Source organism: Phascolarctos cinereus, unplaced genomic scaffold (genome assembly GCF_003287225.1).
Source record: "Phascolarctos cinereus isolate Bilbo 61053 unplaced genomic scaffold, phaCin_HiC Scaffold_726;HRSCAF=1367, whole genome shotgun sequence".
Classification (NCBI taxonomy): Eukaryota; Metazoa; Chordata; class Mammalia; order Diprotodontia; family Phascolarctidae; genus Phascolarctos; species Phascolarctos cinereus.
The window spans coordinates 174020521-174041023 of NW_027556098.1; the positions used below are offsets into that span (position 1 = coordinate 174020521).

Below are 20503 nucleotides of genomic sequence, written 5' to 3' on the forward strand. Positions count from 1 at the left end.
TTGTCCCTTTCAGCTCAGGAAGGGCCCAGAGTCAAACATAGCAAGTGAACCTGGTGGTATGTACCACTTGTCCAACACACTGCTAACTGCCCCCCGAATTATCCAGGACTGGGGAACCTGAAGGGAAATTGTATGAAGGACAGCACTTGAGGACCTAGAGGGCCATATGTGGCCTTGAGGTGTTGGTTTCAAGATCTGCATGTTTGTTTTAAGTTTCTGTCACTAATCTATTTGCACGACTACAATCTAAATCTGTATTTCTCTTTACCACCCATACCTGTCAGCAGGATGATCTGAGTGTCTGAACAATCCAGCAAAGAGATCTTGTAGATTGTACAGTCATTTAGGAGACTGTACGCTACTCAAGGACAGGGGTACACTCATTTTTTTTTACCTTTGTATCTCCTTTACCTAGCTCAGTGCCTGATACAGTAGGCATTTAATAAAAGTCAGGTAAATTGAGATTTCTGGCCTACGCTGGGAGATCAAGGGCTTTCAAGGGAGTAGCAGCTGCCACCATGGAGTACGTTTCACCTCTTCCTAGTCAGGTTCCAGCATGGACCTAATTTCATGGCAGTTCCAATGGAAAAAGACCCAAGAACCTTCCCATCCTTTCACCTTCCTCTCTGCCCCCAGGCTCCTGTACATGCCTACAAATGGAACCCGGGCCTGTTTTCATCATAGGCCAATAAACAACAATAAATACCCCTATGAACTCATTTCCAAGAGTTCCCACTTTGTCAAATCTCCCTTAGAGGTATACACAGCAGGCCAAGATTTGAACATCTGATAGTATCCTCTCCCCAGCTCCCAGACAAGGATAGGCAAGATTCATGCTTGCTAGGCTTGAGATATAGACTACGTCTAGGGTCAAACATCTACCTTTGACAAAGGCTCAGTATCAGAGAGGCTTTGTATGGGGCCTCAGTCCGCATCTGTAACCACAGACTCTCCCAAGCTCCCAGAGCCTTCCCTGTCCAAGTTTAACTTCTGGACATGTAAAAGCAGTAAACAAAGAAAGATGGAAGAAGAGAGAAGAAAAAAGAAAAATGGGTCTGAATAGAGGAATCAGATTCAAGGTTAGGGAATCTTGTTCATCTGAAGTTTTAAAGCAAAGAGGAACTCTCCTCTCTGGGGTTTAGACAAGATAAGGTTGGGGTGCCAAAGAAGAGAGGAAGGAGGGGCAACAGAGAGGAAGAAGGCTGGGGAGGAAGAGTACTTTGGGTCACCCTGGAGTAAGGAAGGACAATAGAGTGAGGAGGATGAGGGCACTGGGTAAAAATGGGAGAGGTTTTAGACAAGGGAGGGAGTTGTCCCCTGAAGACCCATCATAAACTCCAAAGCAGAACATTACCAGGGGGGAAAAAAAAACACCTCAGTGCTTGGTTAGCACTGCTACTGTGGGGATTTTCCCTTTTAATTAAACACACACACACACACACACACACACACACACACACACACATACACACACACACACAAATACACGAGACCCATCGGAAAAAAAAAGTGATGAGTTGTATAGGCAGAGTACTTTTCAGCCCCGGGGACCGTGACCTGCTTGCTGATTTGTTTAAATTTGCAGCTCATTACCACCACCTTTCTAGAGCCACCAAGGCAGAAGAAAGCCACCTAGTATCCCAGAGTGGGGATGCAGCAGGTTCACATTCATGCGGCTATGAACTATCAATTCACCCTGGACATGGAGGCCTTGAGCATAAGCATGGAGGATCAGGTGAGTACACCGGAGGGGGAAGAATCGATGGACTCTTTTTTTTAATTTAAAAATTGTATCTTGGGGAAACATCGGGAGGGAGACAAAGCTCAGAGGAGGATCTGATGGAAGGAGAAGACTGGTCCAAGAAACCCAACCTTCATTTCCAGTGTGATGGAGGCAGGGGAAGGAAGAGGGAAGGGAAGAAGGGAGAAGGAGGAGAGTTTATAGCTTATGGACCAGTTGCTGCTCCTGCCTGCTCTCAAAACTTATCAGCCCACTGGAGAGATCCATCCATGGTTAACTCAGATAAACATGGAAAGCCCTCAGAAGCCCTCTTTATCCAAGAGGTTCAAATCCTGGATCCATAGTGGAAAGAGCACCAAACGTAGAGTCAGATGATCTGGACACAAATCCTGTAAAATGAGGGGGTAGGGGGAAGGGTTCCAAGGTCCCTGCCATCTCTAAATCTACTTGTGACCTAAAACCCGTCCTCAGTTTCCCCACCCATGAAAAGGGGAAAATAGTCACTCCCTTTCTTTATTTCTAGGGAAGGGCTTCTTAAACCTGGGATTCATAGACTAAATTTCAAGGAGTCTAAGAACTTGGATGGGTAAAAAAAAGTTTTCCATCTTTATTTTTGCTAATCTCTAACTAAAATTTAGTATTACCTTCAATTAACTAAAAGGCTAATTCTGATAAGTGGTCCATAGGTCTTCATCAGACTGCCCAAGGAGATCACTTAACACAAAAGATTAAGAACCCCTGCTCTAGGGCTAGAATAAGGAATAGGTGGGGAAACACTTTCTAAGATCCTTTAGCCTTCAGCATCAGATTCAGTTTCTCACTGTTATATTGAATACCTCCTCTATAAAGCTGTGTGGGCTACCATTGAGGTGTTCATAGCTGATGTCAGAAGACAGAACCAACACATGAAATAGGTACTATAGAAGTGACTCTGAATGAAGGTAAGAAATGGGTATGCAATTCAATAAACATTTATTAAGCTTATTCTGTGCAGCTGGGTACAGTGCAAAGTTGAAATGACTCAGCCCCTACCTTCAAAGAGTATACTGTCCGGTGAGGATGTATCAGAATTAGCTGAAGAGGTAGAAACCCAGTGAAAGATTTCAGTCATGAATTTCTGTATTTTTAGAGGACTTTGCCTGAGCCTGGGGAGAAGGTGCCCCATCATCACTTTTCACTCCCTCTACCCCCTCCCAAAGTCTCCCCCTCACTAGTGTGTGAGCTGTTCAAGTGGCTTAGACCCAGAAATAAGGGCTCTCTGCCTGGAAAAAGCTTTAATATCTGACGATAGGGAGCAAAGCAACTCAGAATTGGATCACAAGGCTCTCCAAGAGGGGAGAAGGATGAAAGGGTAGGAGGCAGAAAGGTGAACCTCTCTTAAAAATCAGCTCTTGGGTCTTGTCTCCTTTTCTTTTCCAGTCAGGGACTTTCTCCCTGATGAAGGATTTTTCCCACGGCTGGGGTGGGTGTGTAGAATTAGACCTGCCCTGAAATTTCTCCCCCTTACTACCTTCAGACTACTCATACTTCCTCTCAATCCTCCAGGGTTCTAGCATTTACATCTAACTTTCCAAGGTATAGAAATTTGAGTTGTGGGTTGGAAGCAGAGAGAGGATATAGAAACATTAAAAAATGTAGGGCAAGCTAACCACAACTGGTCTAAGGATTCAGTCCATTGGACCCTTCCCTGCCCTCCCAAATAGAAGGTCCAGAAGTCTCAGTATAATTAAAGTACAGATGGGAGACGGACAGGCGTGACAGCCAAATTCACACTGAACCACCCTCATCACCTTGACCTCCAGTTCCTTGCTCCCACCCTATTTAGGTTACTTAAGTAACTGAATTTAAATTCAGTCTCTGCTCACAAAGACAGGCTGGCCACAGGAGACCTGACCCAGTTGGATAACATCGAACTCACCAACCTCTGGACTTGGTCTGTCCCCTGGTTTCTGAGAAGTCAAGGATTTCCCCTGCATTGTATTTCTCAATACCCAGCACAAGTCTCCTGGGAGATGAGCAGTCGACTGAGGAGGGCACAGAGGGGGAAAACCAGTGACTACCTCAAGGCACACTGTGAAACTACCCCCCTCTCTACACGATAGTCCCAAGCCCATTTCCCCGAATCTAGCCTTTTGTGTGAGTATCAAGGACCCCTTGGACAGTCTGGTGACAATGGACTCCTCAGAATAATGTTTTTAAATAATTGAAGGAAATGTTAAGTTTCATTTAGAGGTTAATGAAAATAGAGATGTAATTTTTCCCCTTCCAAGCTCAGGGACCCTCTAAAGTCTATCCACAGGGTCTCTGTGGCCCCTAGATGAAAAACTCCTACTCCAAAAGATAAGTGGGAAATAGAGGTAGGAGGCTGGGTTGTGGAGAGTGGTAATGTACTAGCTTTGAAAGGAAAGTCCAACTCTGCTTTGTCACGTGAGGTGGCTCGGCATTGTCACAAAGGGATGCAGCCTTCATGGATCTTTTCAGGAATTGAGCCTGATGATTTGGTTGATAACAAAGTGAAGAAACCAGGTGAATATCACCTGCTTTGAGGTTTTGCTGTAAACATTTTGCCAGACTCAAACTGTGATGCACATTAGTCACGCCACTGGAGCAGAAAATCAATAAAATGAGGTTCCAAAATTTTTTTAAAAATTTGAAAATTAAAAAAAGAAAGGAAAGTCCACTCTCTAGTTGGATTCCAGCTCAACAGAGCACTGGGGGACCAGGTAGTGAAGGAGATCTCACAGTACAGACACATCATCAGGTCAGGACAGACAAATTCTCCAAATGCCAGAGTCTAGGGTTGAGTTGGAGTTGGGCTTCTATCCTGAAGGCTCTCTGCACATCACCCTCTTTTTTTTTTTTTTAACTTCCCGGCACGTCCCTCCATTCAACCCTGAGGGCAGGGCTGAGGGGTTCTAGATCTTTCCAAGCCCTAGCAATGTACTGGGAAGCTAACCAGGTCTAGAACCCAGGCCTCCCATCTCCCTTCTTTCCCAGCTACCCATTTTTCTTCAAAGGGGGAAAAAATCTCTAGAAAGAGTAGGGAAGGGGGAATGTGAAAAGCACTAAGGTTTATTCTTTTGTTCTCTCTCCTCCCTTCTCTGAATTGGTTTCCCATCCCCACCCACCCCCAGGCTATTGCAGTCCAAGGTGAGCAGACCCCTCCTCCACCACACAGCTGGGGCCAGTGGGGTTTTTCTACTGAGGTGCCAATTCCCATGGTTGAGCACTGTGGGTGAGGCAGAAAGATGACCTCAAATTAAGCTTTGTGGTCACAGCTCTATTATGCTCCGTTAAGGCCTAGGCTGATCTTTCTTGATTTTTAATATTCTCTTACTTTTCCTGGCTCCTGTCTCCACTCCAACCAAACATGGACTCGAGAGAGAATCTCACTCAGTAATCGAGAATGAAGAAATTTGTCCTCTTTCATTTCCCTCGATTCAGTTTGGAGCCTCATTCCTGGCCTAAGAAAGGCCAGGAATATGAATAGATATAATAAACATTTATTATATGCCTGCTTTTGAGTTTCGAGTCAGGGGGTGGAGATGGAAAATGTAGATAAGATGTGATTGCTGCCTTCACAGAGCTCACAGTTTGGTAGGGAGTTTAGAAACAAACACAGCTGGCTGACCATAATACAAAAATGTTACCTGACAATTGTGGCAATGGCAGAATGGGAAGCGGTTTGCCTGAATCTGGAGTTAGAGAACTCTGCCTCCACCACTTAGCAGAGCCTTCCTCCTGGCTGTGTGTGTGTGCCTCTTTCAAGTTCCAGCTCAAATCGTTCCTTCCATACAAGTCTTTCCTCATCCCCTTTATTGCTCGTGCCTTCTCTCTTTTGATTATCTCCAGTTTGTCCCCCATACATCTTCTTTGTACATAGCTGTTTGCTTGCTGTCTCCTCCATCAGGCTATGAGCTCCTTGAAAGCAGGGACTGTCTCTCTTTGCCTTTCTTTGTATCCCCAGAACTTGGCACAGTGCCTGGCACATAGTCAGCACTGAACGTTTGTTAACTGACTATCTAATGATGACCAAGTCATTAAATCTTTCACGGTCTCAATTTCCTCAACTGTAAAAAAGGGGGGGGGGCAGGGAATGGACTCTAACCTCTAAGACCCTTTCCAACCCTAAATCTTTGCTACAATGATTACAGTTGTAAATCCAGGTACTCTAGGAGGTCTAATAGGGAAGGCTAATCCCCAAGAGAAGGGGAGGAATCACTACAAACTCATTGAATGTTAATTTCTCTGCCCCTAAAATGACAGAATACATAAATATATACATATGTCAAGTGTTTTGCACATCTTAAAGGGCTATGTTAATGTCAGCAATAGTAATAGTATTTATTTTAAAATGTTTATTAATAGCATTAACCTTATCTGTAAATTGAGAATGATAATAATGTTTGTCCTGCTCACAGCACAGAGTTGCCACGAAAGCAATTTGCTGAATATAAAGGACTTCTAAGTTGAAGGGTTAATTTTTTTTAAATTAGCATTTCGCAGAACCCTTCATCCCTATATACCATTCTCCCCTTTGTCTTTACAGGGACAGCTTCTGGGATCCAGGCTGATGGTAGGACATAGGTGGCCAAGGCTGGAGGCTAAATTTGTGGTCTCAGAGCTTTAAAAATTGTTCTAGAGGGGGTTTTGTTGATTTGTTTGTGACTCTTAGCCCAGAAGCCCAGAGAGGGAAGGGATAACTAGAGGATCTAAAAACTGGAGCTGAGGTGGCTAAAGGCAGAGGGGGTGGAGAGGAATGCAATCTTGCCCTGGGCACAGAGATGCCTAGGCATGGCTCAGCCCACAGGAATTCTGAGCTTGCCTGCTAAGAGCCCTGAGGCCCCTCCCACTTCAGTCAAGGCTCCACTTAGTTTCTAAGGCAAGTCTCCCCTCCTCCATCATCTCAGATGGAGGGTCAGACCTGGGCACAGGTGAACTGATCATTTACCTGAAACAGTGCTCAATTCTAGGCGACACAATACTCAATAAACATTCATTAAGCACCTGCTATGTACCCGGTACTGTGCTAGGCACTAGGGATAAAAATAGGGAGGAAAAAAATAGTCCCTGCCCCCAAGGAGTTTACAATCTCATTTGTTGAGCTGTTTTCAGTTCCATCTGACTCTTTGTGACCCCATTTGGGGTTTTCTTGGCAAAGATACTAGAGTGGTTTGCCATTTTCCTTCTCCAGCTCATTTTACAAACTGTAGGAACTAAGGCAAACCGGGTTATACAGCTAGTAAGTATCTGAGCAGATCTGAACTCACGAAGAGCAGTCTTCCTGACTCCAGGCCCTGCACTTTATCCATTGCACCACCCAGCTAATAGGGGAAAATAATAAACAAAAGCAAGCTTGAGAAGGGACTGGGGGTGTCCAGGGAAGATGCCTGTAGAGGCATAGTGTGTGGAAGTCAGAAAAATCCCAAAGTAGTTCAGTCTAGGTGAGAAGTGAAGAGATGTTCTGACCTGGGCTCCCTCTTAAATGGAGGCTTTGATGTTTGTGGCTCTGAGCTCCAGAGGGACAGAGGATGGTGACAAGTAGAGCACCAAGGCTGCTAACATCTTGCCACATGATGAGGTTTTCCCAAGAATGAACTTCTTGGGACGTGGCATAGAAGTTCCAGTACTGAGCCTGGAAATGAAGGTCCTGGGGAGAAGAGTATAGCCATAGGGAATAACAAAATATTTGGATCTAGAGTTCAAAGGACTTTAGAAGTCATCCACTCCAATCCCCACATTGTACAGATGAGCCAAGTGAGAAAATTAAAGCAAATTTTGAAAGTGCCCCTTTCGGTGCAGAGTGACCAGGGTCATGAAGAGATAGATGAGTAAAGAACAGGCCACATGAAGATCAATGGAAGGGACTGGTGGTGGTAAACCTGGAGAAAAGAAGACTTGGGGCAGACATGACGGTTATCTGCCAAGTGTCTGAAGGGCTGTCCTATGCAATACTTACTGTTCTTGGCCTTCAGGGGTGGGAACCTGCAGCCTCAAGGATCTGTTCTGTAAAACTTGGATTCAGTCAAAGGGCTGTACTTGAGGACCTAGAGGGCCACATGTGGCCTCGAGGTTCTGATTCCCCATCCCTGGTAAATGATCTCCAGTTTATATCCTGCATATATATTATTTGTATGTAGTCGTTTGCATTTTGTTTTCCTCTATTACATTGTAGTCTTGAGATCAAGGACTGCTTTTTGTCTTTTTTTTTTATCTCTAGTACTTAATACCATACTTGACACATAGTAGGTGCTTAATTCATGCTTGTTGACTTGATTAGAAGGAAGAACTAAAAGCAATGGGTAGAAATGACAGGTTATAGTAGATTTGGGCTTGATATAAAGAAAAATTTCCCAGCAAATAGAGTTGTATAAAAATTAAATGGACTGTATTAGGAAGTAACAAGTTTCCTATGGGCAGTTAGGTGGCCCAGGAGATGGAGCACTACACCTGGCATCAGGAAGACCCAAGTTCAAATTCAGCCTCAGATACTTACTAGCTATGTGACCCTGGGCAAGTCATTCAACCTTTCTCTGCCTAAGTTTTCTTGTTTGTAAAATGGGGATGATAATAATTTCTACCTCTCAGTGTTATTGTGGGAACAAAATGAGATAAAATTTAAAAAGTACTTAGAAAATATAGCACACAACGCTGTATAAATGCTAGCTCTTATTACTCTCATACAATGTCTTTAGCTGAAGACTATACAACTACTTAAGGGTGAACTCAAGAAGTAGGATTCTCTTGTTTAGGGATAAGTGGGCTCTGACATTCCTTTCACCTTGGTGTTTCCATGATTCTGTAGTTCTGGGTGAGGCCAGGCCTGTTTGCCTGAAGAGTTGATAGGCTAGTCTTCTGGGAACCCATAACTGATTAACTGGACATTCTTGACCACTACTCATGGATCACTGAAGTGTAAAAAGGAAACCAAAACTGGTTCAGGCTGGCTGCACGTGGACAACTTGGGGCCCAGTGAGGCATCTCCCAGCTGCAGGAGGGAAATAAAATCCCCTGCCTCACCACACAGACATAGGGGCCCTCCCAACCTTGGGCACCAAAGGGCCAGAGATCTAGGCAGAACGATCCCTAACCCCGCTGGAGTCATTGGGTTTGTTTATTTCTGGTTTTGACTTACTTTACTATTTACCAGTTCAGGTAAGTCTTCCCATCCTCTAGATTCATCATTTCTTGAAAGGCAGAGTAATATTCAATTACACTTACATTACCACAATTTAGGTAGCCATTCCCAATAGATGGACATCGACTTCTTTTCCATTTCTTTGGTACCATAAAACAAGCTACCAGAGATGTCAGAAAAGAGCTAGGTTTCAGCATGCCTACGAAGGAGGGGCCAATAGTCTTAAGTATCTTAAAGCCCAGAAGCAGGAAAAGGGTGGTGGAACTTAAGGTCTAGAACTATCTTATTTGGAGCCCATGCTCTGCTATGTCAAAGAGAAAGACTCTAGTTAAAACCAGGAGGAATCTAGAATTTAACACAGTTGATTTCTAAGCTTTTTCTAAAATTTCTAAATTGAGAGCTCCTTTGCATCTCACGTGGGCAAGCATGAGCACTGAAGCTATCTGCCTTGGGAAGATCGATGAGTCCCATTATTACTGACAGAGGGTGGGCAGATGGGCACTAAATTGGTGCAGACATTCCCACCACGCAGGAGAGCTTAGGAGGCCACTGTTTAAAGCTTCCAAAACCTTCCAGATGGAACCAGGTTGCTTGCACAACCTTCTTCAAGGCTGTGACCCATACTTTGTATGCAGAGGCCTCCCCCAGACAAAATGATTCAGCACCCATGGGAATTCTGAGCTTCGGCCTGGATTGAGTCATGAGCCCAGGAGAGTGGGCAGCCACCCACCCACTGCCAAGCTGATGTTGGCTGATGGTGCCAGCCTGGCAGAATTTCCTCACCTCACAGGGTGATACAAATAGGTAAACCAGCCTCCCTGATACTGAGCCTAGAAATGAAGGTCCGGGGGAAAAGAATGTAGCCACAGGAAATAAAAAAATATTAGAATCTAGATTGAAGGGACTTTAAAAGCCATCTATCTAGTCCAATCTCCTCGTTGTACAGATGAGGCCATTGAGACTCAGAGAGGTTGCAACTTGCCAAGGTCATATACAGAGGAAGTGGCAGAGATGGGTTTTGAACCCAGGTCCCCTGATTCCAAATCTGTTTCTCTTTTCACTGTCCCATGTTGGCTCCATCTAGTCCACCATCCATCTTCCCCCTTCCTTCCCAATGCAGGAATCCTCTTGACCCTCTACAGAGTCTCTAATACATAAAACATCCAGCCTCTGGCCATTTCCAGTGACAGAGAACTCACTACTTTTTTGGAGATGCCTGTTCTATATTTTGAACAACTCAAACTATTAATAAGTTCTTTATATTTAATTCTTAATATTTAATTATTATTTAATAAGCATTCATTTAATTTAATAGTTAATTCTTAATTTAATTAACCTAATTCTTAAGTTCTTTATGTTAAGTCAAAATCTCCATCACCCTGACTTCTACACATTAATCTTAGTTTTGCCTTCTAGATCTATAGAGAACAGAGGCTTCTCTGATGTCCCAGGACTCAGGTTCAAGTTCCATCCCTGAAATTTGCTACCTTTGTGACTTTGGGCAAGCCACTTTAAACTCCTTGAGTTTCCTTATTTGTAAAATAAAAGGGTTAGACTAGTGGCCTCAGAGGTCTCTTTCTACTCCGGAGCCAGGCCGGGCATTGGAAAGCCTTTCAAAAATTGAAAGCAAACATTTTGCTGAATCTTCTCTTCTCAAGAGTAACCATTCCTAGTTCCTTTAACCATACCTATGACATGGTTTCCATACCCCTCAATATCCTGGTCAATCTGCAATATCCTTGAGAAGTGCTCATTCCAGCCTTTGTCAGGGAATTGCCCAGCCCTTAGGGCTGTTGTGTAGTGAAGCAATTCCTAGAATCCCAGCCATATGATCTCCAGACCTCTCAGAATTTGTTTCCTCACCTATAAAATGGTGTATGTTAACTACGTATCTTAAGTGTTGTTGTGGGGAAAGTGTTTGGTAAATGTATAGAAATACTATAGGAATGTTAGCTATTATGCTCTGTTTTATTATACTGCATCATTTTATCATAACATTGTATTGTTATAAAATGAGAATATTTGAAAAGTTCTTTACAAACCTTAAAGAGCTATATAAACACTAGATATTATTATAATATTATTGTTATTAATATCATCATTAAGTACACTACAACTTTTTTAAAAAGGTGATTCTCAATGTGATGTGTCTGAGCAGAACGGTTGAATTGACCTTGTTCTGGACACGGTTTGCTTAAATGCAGGCTAAGAGATCTGGGCCCCCATGTCCTGTTGTTGGTTCACAATGAACTTGCTAAAACTCCCTACGTCTTTTTCATACGAATGGTTAACTTGTCATATCCCTCCCGGCCTATGCTGTGCTGGTGATTTTATTAACCTACGGACTTTCTGTGTGGCCTTCACAAAACTCCTTTCAAACTCTGTGACTGTGACTACTCCTATCAGTTTTATCTTGTTGATTTTGAATCATCCTTCTAACTTGTCAAGATCTTTCTGAGTCCTGATTCTGTCCTCCAACACAGTCATTCTCCCTCCCTTTCTACGCTCTCAGTTTTGGACTATCTTCAATTATGACAAGTATATCATCTAGAACTTTATCCAAGTCACTGATTAAAACATGGTGAACAGGGCAGGGCTGAAGACAAGAGTCATGTGGCATATCAGTAGGAACCCTATCCAAGTTAACAGTAATTCATTAATTAATCAACAAACATTTATTAGGCACATACTATATACCAAGCACTCTGCTAGGCCCTGAGAATACAAAGGAAAAAATAAAACAGTCCAGACTGTTGTTAAGGAACTTCCATTTTAATCGATACTCTTTGGGCAGATGGAGGCTGGGCAGGGCTCAGAGACCCAACTCAGCAGCAGAGGAGTCCTTTGGCCCTGGGATAAAGAAAGAACTGAATTTAGTATCCTGATTTCATCCCACCACCCACGTCTGCATGCCTATTGTGCTGATTTCCCATCTTTTCATTTCCTCAGGCTCATGATATTTCACTAACCAAGGTCAGATAGAACTTGGCTCAGTACTCTTGTATTCAGTTCCCTTGTTTTCTCTTCTTTCTGTGCCAGGGCATGCCATGCTTTTTTCAAGTAGAGTATACATGAAACCCATTGACATATATGTATTTCTTTTGTGGGCACATGCCCATAAGGGTGTTGGTACAACAGGGTACGTACATCAGTATAACTGTGTCTGAGTTGCTCTATCAGAGCAAGTTGCATATGTATGTGTATGTATCCATGTATATAGACACACACACACACACAGACACACACACATATAGAGCTCATGTTTCTGCCCCCTAATGCCCACCAAATAAAAGTCAAACTCTTTAGCCTGGCCAGATAGTCTTAGTCAGGGATTGAGAGATAGAACAGCCTTCAGAGGCCATCCAGTTCAATCCTCTCTTTTTCCAGGTAAAGAAACTGAGGCCCAGAGAGAGGAAATGAGTTGCTCACGTCACCCGAAGAGAAAGTGACGGAGTTGGGAACTGAACCAGATCCTTGGCTCCCCATTCTGTATTCTTTTTATTGTACTACCCTGATGTCAAGGCCCCCTGTGATCTGGTGACCACCCCCACCTTTCTTCCTTCATTTTTTATTATTTCATGTCTCCTATGCCTCAGCCAAAAAGAACTTCTCACCATCCCCAGTCCATGTCCCATGTCTCCAGTCCTTGTTCCCTCATCATTTTCCACGTCCCCCTCCCTGGATCTCTGCCTGCTGAAACTCAATGCATTCAAACCTGTAAGATGCTGCCTCCTCCATGAAGCTATCCTTGTTCTTCCAGAAGAGTAAGAATCCTTCTCCTCCAGTGCTTGGACAGCTCTCTGTTTTGTTCCTCTCTGATACGCTGAGAATGTTCAGTGGTGTATTATAGTCATTTTTACAGGTGTCAGCCTCCTCACTAGACCGTAAGCCCCACCAACTCACAATGTCTCTTATGTAGTATTTTAGTGTGCTGAGAGGGTTCCTGCCTAATTTTCCTTCTCCGGTGGAGGGTGGGGATATCTTCGTCACGCACCCTCTTCCAAATTTGCCGCAGTAAAGGAAAAAACCTTTCCCATCCCCTGGGCTCTCCTAACATGGCCCTCATCATCTCTTGAATGGACTTTTACACCTCATAATCGCTCTCCTCTCCTCATCTCTCTTTATTCCGAGCAATCTTTCCTTCAGTTACCAAAGCGATTTTTCCTAAAATACCGGTCCAACTACATCACTTCCCTCTAAATAAACTGTTGTGGTTTTATTACTTCTAGGATAAAATATAAGCTCACCTGTTTGGCACCTAACACTCTTAATAGGACTTTTTTTTTTTTTGGTGAGGCAGTGGGGTTGAGTGACTTGCCCAGGGTCACACAGCTAGTGAGTGTTATGTGTCTGAGCTCGGATTTGAACTCAGGTCCTCCTGACTCCAGAGCTGGTGCTCTATCCATTGTACCACCTAGCTGTCCCCACCTGACACTCTTTAAAACCTCATGCCAGCCAACCTTTCCAACCTTATTACACGTTATTCCCTATCACTCACTCTATAGTACCTCCGAACTTTCTTACTTTTCTTCACACACAACCTTCTCCACACTTTCGCAGAGGCTGTGCCCCATGCCTGGAAGACTTCTGTCATTTAGAATCTGTACTTTCTCTTGAAACTCAGCTCAAACATCTTCCATATGAAGCTTTTCTTTAATCCCATACTGCTAAGTACCTTCCCCAAATTGCCTGGTATATTATATATCTTACTTTTATATATTCTACATGCACCACTACTGTAGTACTACATGTCTGTTTTGCTTCCCCCTATAGAATATAAGCTCTTGGGGGCAGCTAGGTGGCGTAGTGGATAGAGCCCTGGCCCTGGATTCAGGAGGACTGGAGTTCAAGTCTGGCCTCAGACACGTAACACCTACTAGCTGTGTGACCCTGGGCAAGTCACTTCACCCCCATTGCCCAACCAAAAAAAAAACCAACCTAGTGTATGCTCTTGTGTCATCTGTATCCTCAGCGCCTAGCACAGTGCATACAGACTATTTGTTCATATGGATTATCTGTGCCCCATCTGTAGCACAGCCCTCCAAGCTTGCATTGGCCTGAGCAGCCACAGTTGGACACACTAACTTGACTCCAATACAGTGATGTCATTTTGGTCCCCTTCAAGAACGGACAACCAACCACCAATGGGAATCATTGATGCTTGTTGATTGATTGATTCCCCTAGCACGACACTTAGTACATAGCAGACAGTTAATAAGGGTTTGTTGATCTGAGTTGCATTCTGCTGCTTTTTAATGCCAAAATTTGTGTGTGAATAGCTCCCTATTGTGTTGCCTACTGCACATGTGTGTTTATATCCCACGTCCCTATAGCCTTTCTGGGGGGAGAAGGGATGGATTTGTTGGGACAGTCTCTGGTCCTCCCACCCACCACCTGAACTTCCTCGGTGGGTTGACGCCAGCCTGTGTGTCTTCCTCAGGGAGCCATGCTCTATGCTTCTCGTCAGGGTGTCTCCCAGAGCAGGGACCCCTCCTTCAACCGTTGGCTGAGGCTTTTACACTTGTCACTCCTCCTCATCCCCCAAACTGCAGTTTGACACCTCCTGCTGCGACATTACATCAACTCTTCTCCCCACAAACCAGCTTCCTTTCCTCCCCTCCCTTCTCACCCTGTCATTCTCCCAGGGCATCTTCCAAATCATAGCTTTATGAAACAAAGAAATCCTTCCCTTTCCTCCCACCTTCAGGGAGTCAGGAGGGAACACAAACCTATCATCTCACCTTGCCCAATTGTCAGACACTTTGACATTAAATAAATTACCCACAAAATGTAAGATAAATCCGGAGCTGTAACTAGCACAGACTGAATATGGTTTTGTCCCAGAGTACTGACATCCAGGAGAGCTAATCCTTCTTTCAGAGACTTCCCCCACCCCCCAATCCCAATAAAGGAGAGGGCCAGATTCTCTGGGGACAGAATTGCCCCCTCTACCAGGCTCTTCTCCTTGCCACTATCCCCATCCTCTCACAACTGAATCTGCTCTGATTATAGATAGGGCTTGTTAGGGCTGTAGGCAAATCAATATGGAAATCAGCCTTGACGTTTTGTGGGCCAACACTTTGGACGCAGATCAAAACAGGGCCACTGTACCAATTGGGCAGGCTAGTTCCAGGTTCTCTGACAAGCAGCCATATTCGACCCATTGCCAGAATTCTATCCCTTTCTGCCCCTATATACTCTGCATCTTCTCTTTCTCCTTCTCATTTGTCCTACTCTTCCCCTATGTTCTTGGTTTCCCCTTCCAAATTCTAGTAAGCGACAATGGTTATCAGATGGCAGCGTGAATGAAGCTCCCTGTGCCCAACCCAAGAGAAAGAAACCTTAAGCCAAGGGCACAAAGGTGGATGCTCCAGGGCTTCCAAGGTCATAGGCTATCACAGGATTGAGATTTTAGAAATCACAGACCAGGGCTGGAAGGGAAGTCCAACCCCCTCATTTCACAAATGAGAAGATTAAGGCCCAAGGAGGCCAAATAGCTTGTCTGACGTCCCAGAGGAAAGTAAGCATACAACCCTCCCATTTTACACACAAGCAAACTGAGGATGAGGAAAGTGGATTGGCTAGCAAAGTGCTAGCAGGCCAAGATTAGAACCGATCTTCTATGTTATCTGGATTTCAGGCTGCACTATCTTCCCATCTCTCCCATTCCCTCCACACATCCATCCTATTTTCAGAGGATAGAAAGACCATGGCCTGGCTGTGACCCAAGGGCCAGGAAAGAAGGAGGGACCCAATCTGGGGGAGAGTTCCCATTTAACAAGGTGAGATTATGTTCAGATGTCAGAGCTCAGAGACAAAGGGCACTTGCCACTGAGATAAATGGTAAGCAATAGAAGATGGTAGTTAATCAATCAACCAACAAGCATTTATTAAGCACTTACTGCATAGGTGCCAGGCTCCTTGCTAAATGCAGGAGATACAAAGAACAACTGAAAAGAGTCCCTGCCCTCAGGGAACTTACATTCTAATTTGGAAGGCAGCACATACATATATATGTCTATGCAAGATACATACAGAGTAACTACAAGGTAATCTTAGAAGGGTGGGCACTAGACTTTGGAAGAACCAGGAAAGGGCTGGCAGTGGGTGTTTGAGCCAAACAGCCATTTTCCCTCCACGGGATCAGGTAGGAGCAACACTCACATTGTGGGAAGATGAGCTTTTAGGTCACGGCCTCATGAACAGGGAGAATAAGCGTACAACACATCCTTACCTGTTGCTCCCTAGGGACTTTGTCATTTACAGAATTACCCTTTTTGCTAACACAGTTGGGTTATAATTAGTTATCAATTGCAAGGCAGGGTTGAGGAGGGAGAGGCAAGAAGGGGGCTGTGAGGACCAGGTGCAGCTGAGGCAGCTGTGAGTGAAAGGTATGAAAACACCGATCAGGTCCTTCCTCTGCGGTTAGCTCCGTCAACAGCCTGGGTAAAGGGGTGGGGGAAGGGGGAAAGAGGAGGTCTGAAACCACAGCTGACACTGCCCCTCCACTCACTTCTCTGCCTGCATCCACTCCTCCTCCTCTCTCAACTCCTCTCTCTTCCTCATCTTTCTCCTCCCTGTTTTCTGAAGCCGTTTGGCTACGTTAAAGTTGGAGACTGGGATGGGAGGGAGTATTGATGGTGACAGTAAGTGGGGTGAGGTAGATCTATTTTTTATCTTCATAAGCCTGAGAGGGAAACTGAGGCAGAGGAGGCAAGCCAGGATTGGGAAGAGGCCCAAGGACATCTAGGAGTGGAAAATAGAACAAGTGGGTGGCACTGCTGAAGAGCCCTCTTTCCCTAACACAAAGTGGGAGCCCATCCCCAAGAAAGACTGGGTCAATGACCAGGATGCAAAGTGTCCAGGGGTCAAGTCCTCCTCCCCAGCTGTAGACTCACTAAGCGAAAGCCCTACATCTTTGCATTTACTTACTTATGTACAGGTATATCTTTCTCCTGGAGACTGTCAGCAACTTGAGGGGAGGAGTTGTGCTGTTTTGCATCTGTATCCCTGGCATCCAGCACATTACCTTAGGCTTTTTTATTTTGATAAGGAGAGGTGGGTGTTTGTGGCAGTCCAGGACTCTCATTTCAACCATACAGGGAATTCCTGGTATGGAAACTCTCTCCACTGATGCAGGTCAGTCCCTCACCAATAAATTATAGCCTTAGCAATTTGCCCGAGGGCAATGAGTTCTGAAGTGCCTTGCTGTGATCCCGCAGCTACGATCTGTCAGGGGCACGGCTTGAACCTCAATCCTGATCTCAAGGCTAGCCTTCTGTTCACAATATTATGCTGCCTCCCTATGAACAAATGAACAAATAAATAAATGAATGAACCCAGTTTTTTCTGCAAGACTTCTGGCTCTGCTTTTCCCTGCTCCTCACAGGCATGCATAATGCTATTAACAAGAGCAAAGGGAACTGATAAGGTGATAGTGTTCTCAGAAGCAAAGGTCCTGGTCCTCACCTCTCTTTCTCCTTTTCCTCCCCATCCCTCTTGTCCCTCACAGTTTACACCTCTGGATTTCAGTAACTATAGCAACTATAGCAACTACAGCAATGAGCTGCCAGACTCCTGGGATGACTACTTATGCCCTGAGGTCCACAGCTGGGAAGACCAGCTAAGCTTCAAGGCAGTTTTTGTGCTGGTGGCCTATAGCGCCATCTTCCTCCTGGGCATGACGGGCAATGCACTGGTACTAGTGATTCTCGTGAGCCATCGGACCGCCCGAAGTTCCACCGAGACCTTCCTGCTCCACCTGGCCGTGGCTGACCTCCTCCTTGTGCTTACCCTGCCCTTTGCTATGACGGAAGGAGCTGTGGGCTGGGTGCTCGGGCCCTTCTTCTGTAAGACTGTGAGTGCCCTTCATAAAATCAATTTCTACTGCAGCAGCCTGCTCCTGGCCTGCATCGCCGTGGACCGTCACCTGGCCATCGTTCACGCTGTCCACACCTACCGCCACCGTCGCCTCTTCTCCGTCCACGTCACCTGTGGGGCTGTTTGGTTGACTAGCTTTCTCTTTGCGCTGCCTGAGATCCTGTTTGTGACAGTCAGCAATGTGACAGGCACCAATGATTCTGCTACCTGCAGTTTCTCTGGCCACGGCCTGGCGGGCAGCGATGCACGGCTCACCTCACGCTTCCTGTACCACATAGGGGGCTTCCTCATCCCTCTGCTGGTGATGGCCTGGTGCTACACAGGAGTGGTGAGGCGCCTGTGCCGGGCCCAGAGGCGATACCAGCGGCAGAAAGCCGTCAAGGTAGCTATCCTGGTGACGGGGGTTTTTTTTTTCTGCTGGTCCCCTTATAATGTGGTCATATTCCTGAACACACTAGTGATGCTAGGTGCCATGCCCAAGTCCTGTCAACTGGATGACCGCCTGACAACGGCTATTACCACGTGTGAGTTCTTGGGCCTGGCTCACTGCTGTCTCAACCCTGTGCTTTATACCTTCGTGGGTGTAAAGTTCCGAAGTGACTTAATCCGCCTGCTGGGGAAGCTGGGCTGCGTGGGCCCTGCTGCCCTTCACCGATTCCTCCCCAGCTGGCGCAAGGGCAGCAGCTCAGAATCAGAGAATGCCACCTCTGTCTCTACCTTCTAGGGCCCAACCCCTTATCCCCTTTCAAGGGTGGAGAGGGATCCCAGTACTTCCCGGACCCTGTAGATGTGGATCTGCCTTGCAGTCTGATTATCACTCTGGACAACTACCCCCAAAGAGGATTTTTACAGGGATAGGAGATTGGACAAACTGGACAAACCCTTCTCTTCGAGGGACATCTCCATCCATCACTCTTCCAGACCTGGGACTGAAGATTGCGCCTGGGGTGGGGACATAGAGACAGAGGCCAAAGCTTGAAAAGGCCTGGTTTGCTTAGCTTGGCATGAGGGGAAAGGGTTCACACATCCTCCTAGGTCTTCAGGGATAAACTCTTCAATGAAGTCTAGAAAAAGGCTCACCATCACTTTTATTCCCTCCATCTTAGAATACCGTATCCCTGGTCACACTTGACCTCCTAAGAGGAAAAGAATTTTCAGTCTTTTGGGGGAGCTGGCCCTGGGTGTTGTCCCTCTGGATCACAAACTGAAGCCTAGAGACTATTGGGTTAAGGGCTCCAGTTGAGGTGAATCCGCCTGATATGTGGGCAGAGACTCTTCCACATCTGCCTTGCTCCCCCACCTGTCCACTCGCTTAATTCTTTCAGCCTTCCTCACTTTGGCCCGTTCCACAGCCTTGCCATCTGAGGGCCCTACTCAAGCAAACAGGAAGCTCAGACTGACCTAGTTCAGGCACCTGGAAGCCTGGCTAACGGCGACCTTTGTTCTTGACCACAGGCACCCCCAAACCCTCCCTTAGCTCAGCTCCGTTCAGGCCCAGGTAGTGCTCTATAAAGGCTCAAGGTTAGGATCCCGATGCCAGCCAGAAAAATGAGGAATGTCTCGGGCCGGGTATGAGGGAAAGTCCCATGTGGGGAAGCAGTTCTGATAACCTAAGTGCAACTGTTGTCTTTGTATCTGTGGAGGTGGGGATTGATTCTAGCTTTAGACCTGTGCTGGGGGTAGGGAGGTGGATGGTTCAGCCGTCTTCCACAAACGGGAACAGACTCTGAATACCTGCTGCTCTCTACCCAATAGACAAATTCTGTTCCACTTTGCAATCTGGGAAAAACTCCTTACCTCCCAGAACAGGGGTATATTCAGGAGACTGTCCTGACCTCAAGAGAAGGGGATGAAGCTCACCAGGGATGAACAATACAGCTGTGTAGGGGCCCAGGAATTAGAGGCTCTTCTGGAAGGGACGAGAAGACCAGGAGAGAAAGTCTGCTGGAAGGGCCTCCTGGAGAGCATCTGATCAGACCAGTGTCTGACCAATCCCCTTCCCAAGCAGAAAACTAGGGATCCTGAGCAGGGAACCCCTACCCAGCTAGGTGATTCTCTGAGCCTCCCATTAAACTGTAAGCTCCTTGAAGGCAGACTGGTTTTTGCCTCCTTTTGTATCCCCAGTGCTTAATGTAGTGCCTGATATATAGCAGACATGTAATAAATGTTTATCAACTGATAGATTGATATGTCTACCATGAAACAGTTCCTGGACTGGCATCTCCTCAAAGGACCATGCCCAGACTCACTGGTACCTAGAAGGGAGATTCAAACTTCAAATGGAGAATGGGGGCACATAATGCCCCAGCCTCCCAGGACCAAGTGTACCTCTGGTAAGGGAAGTGAGGTGGGGGAAGGGACAGGATGGGGCCCCAGCACCAAACTCTGGGAGGGAAGTCCCCAAACCCCTAAGGAAGCAACAGTCCACTCTTCTCTGAAGGACCTGCTCAGATGGAACCAGAGGAAGCTGCTTCTCACTTAGAGGGGCCCAGCTTGACCAACCACCTCACGGTCCTGCACCAGGCCCCACACCCCTTCAGCCTTGGAGATGGGGGCTGGCGAGCTCAGATCTGTTGGACAACCCTGGATCAACACCTTCTACCTCATAATAACCAAGACCCAATAAAAAGCTACCCCTTCAGGACCTGACTGATGGGGCAGAAAAGCCCAGTGCTTCTTACCTGACAAAACATGAGGTCTCAAGCCATCCTTCCTAGCCCAAACAGCAGGGCAGAGAACAGACC

The 20503-nt window shown here is 45.9% G+C and overlaps 1 protein-coding gene across 1 annotated transcript; it reads left to right on the forward strand.

The window, feature by feature from the left end:
• Positions 1-1256: 1256 nt before the first annotated feature.
• Positions 1257-19940, forward strand: CXCR5 (C-X-C motif chemokine receptor 5). Its single transcript, XM_020984802.2, has 2 exons — positions 1257-1735; positions 17392-19940. The coding sequence occupies exons 1-2, from the start codon at positions 1652-1654 to the stop codon at positions 18481-18483; spliced, it is 1176 nt and encodes a 391-aa protein (XP_020840461.1). The 5' UTR covers positions 1257-1651; the 3' UTR covers positions 18484-19940.
• Positions 19941-20503: the final 563 nt, after the last annotated feature.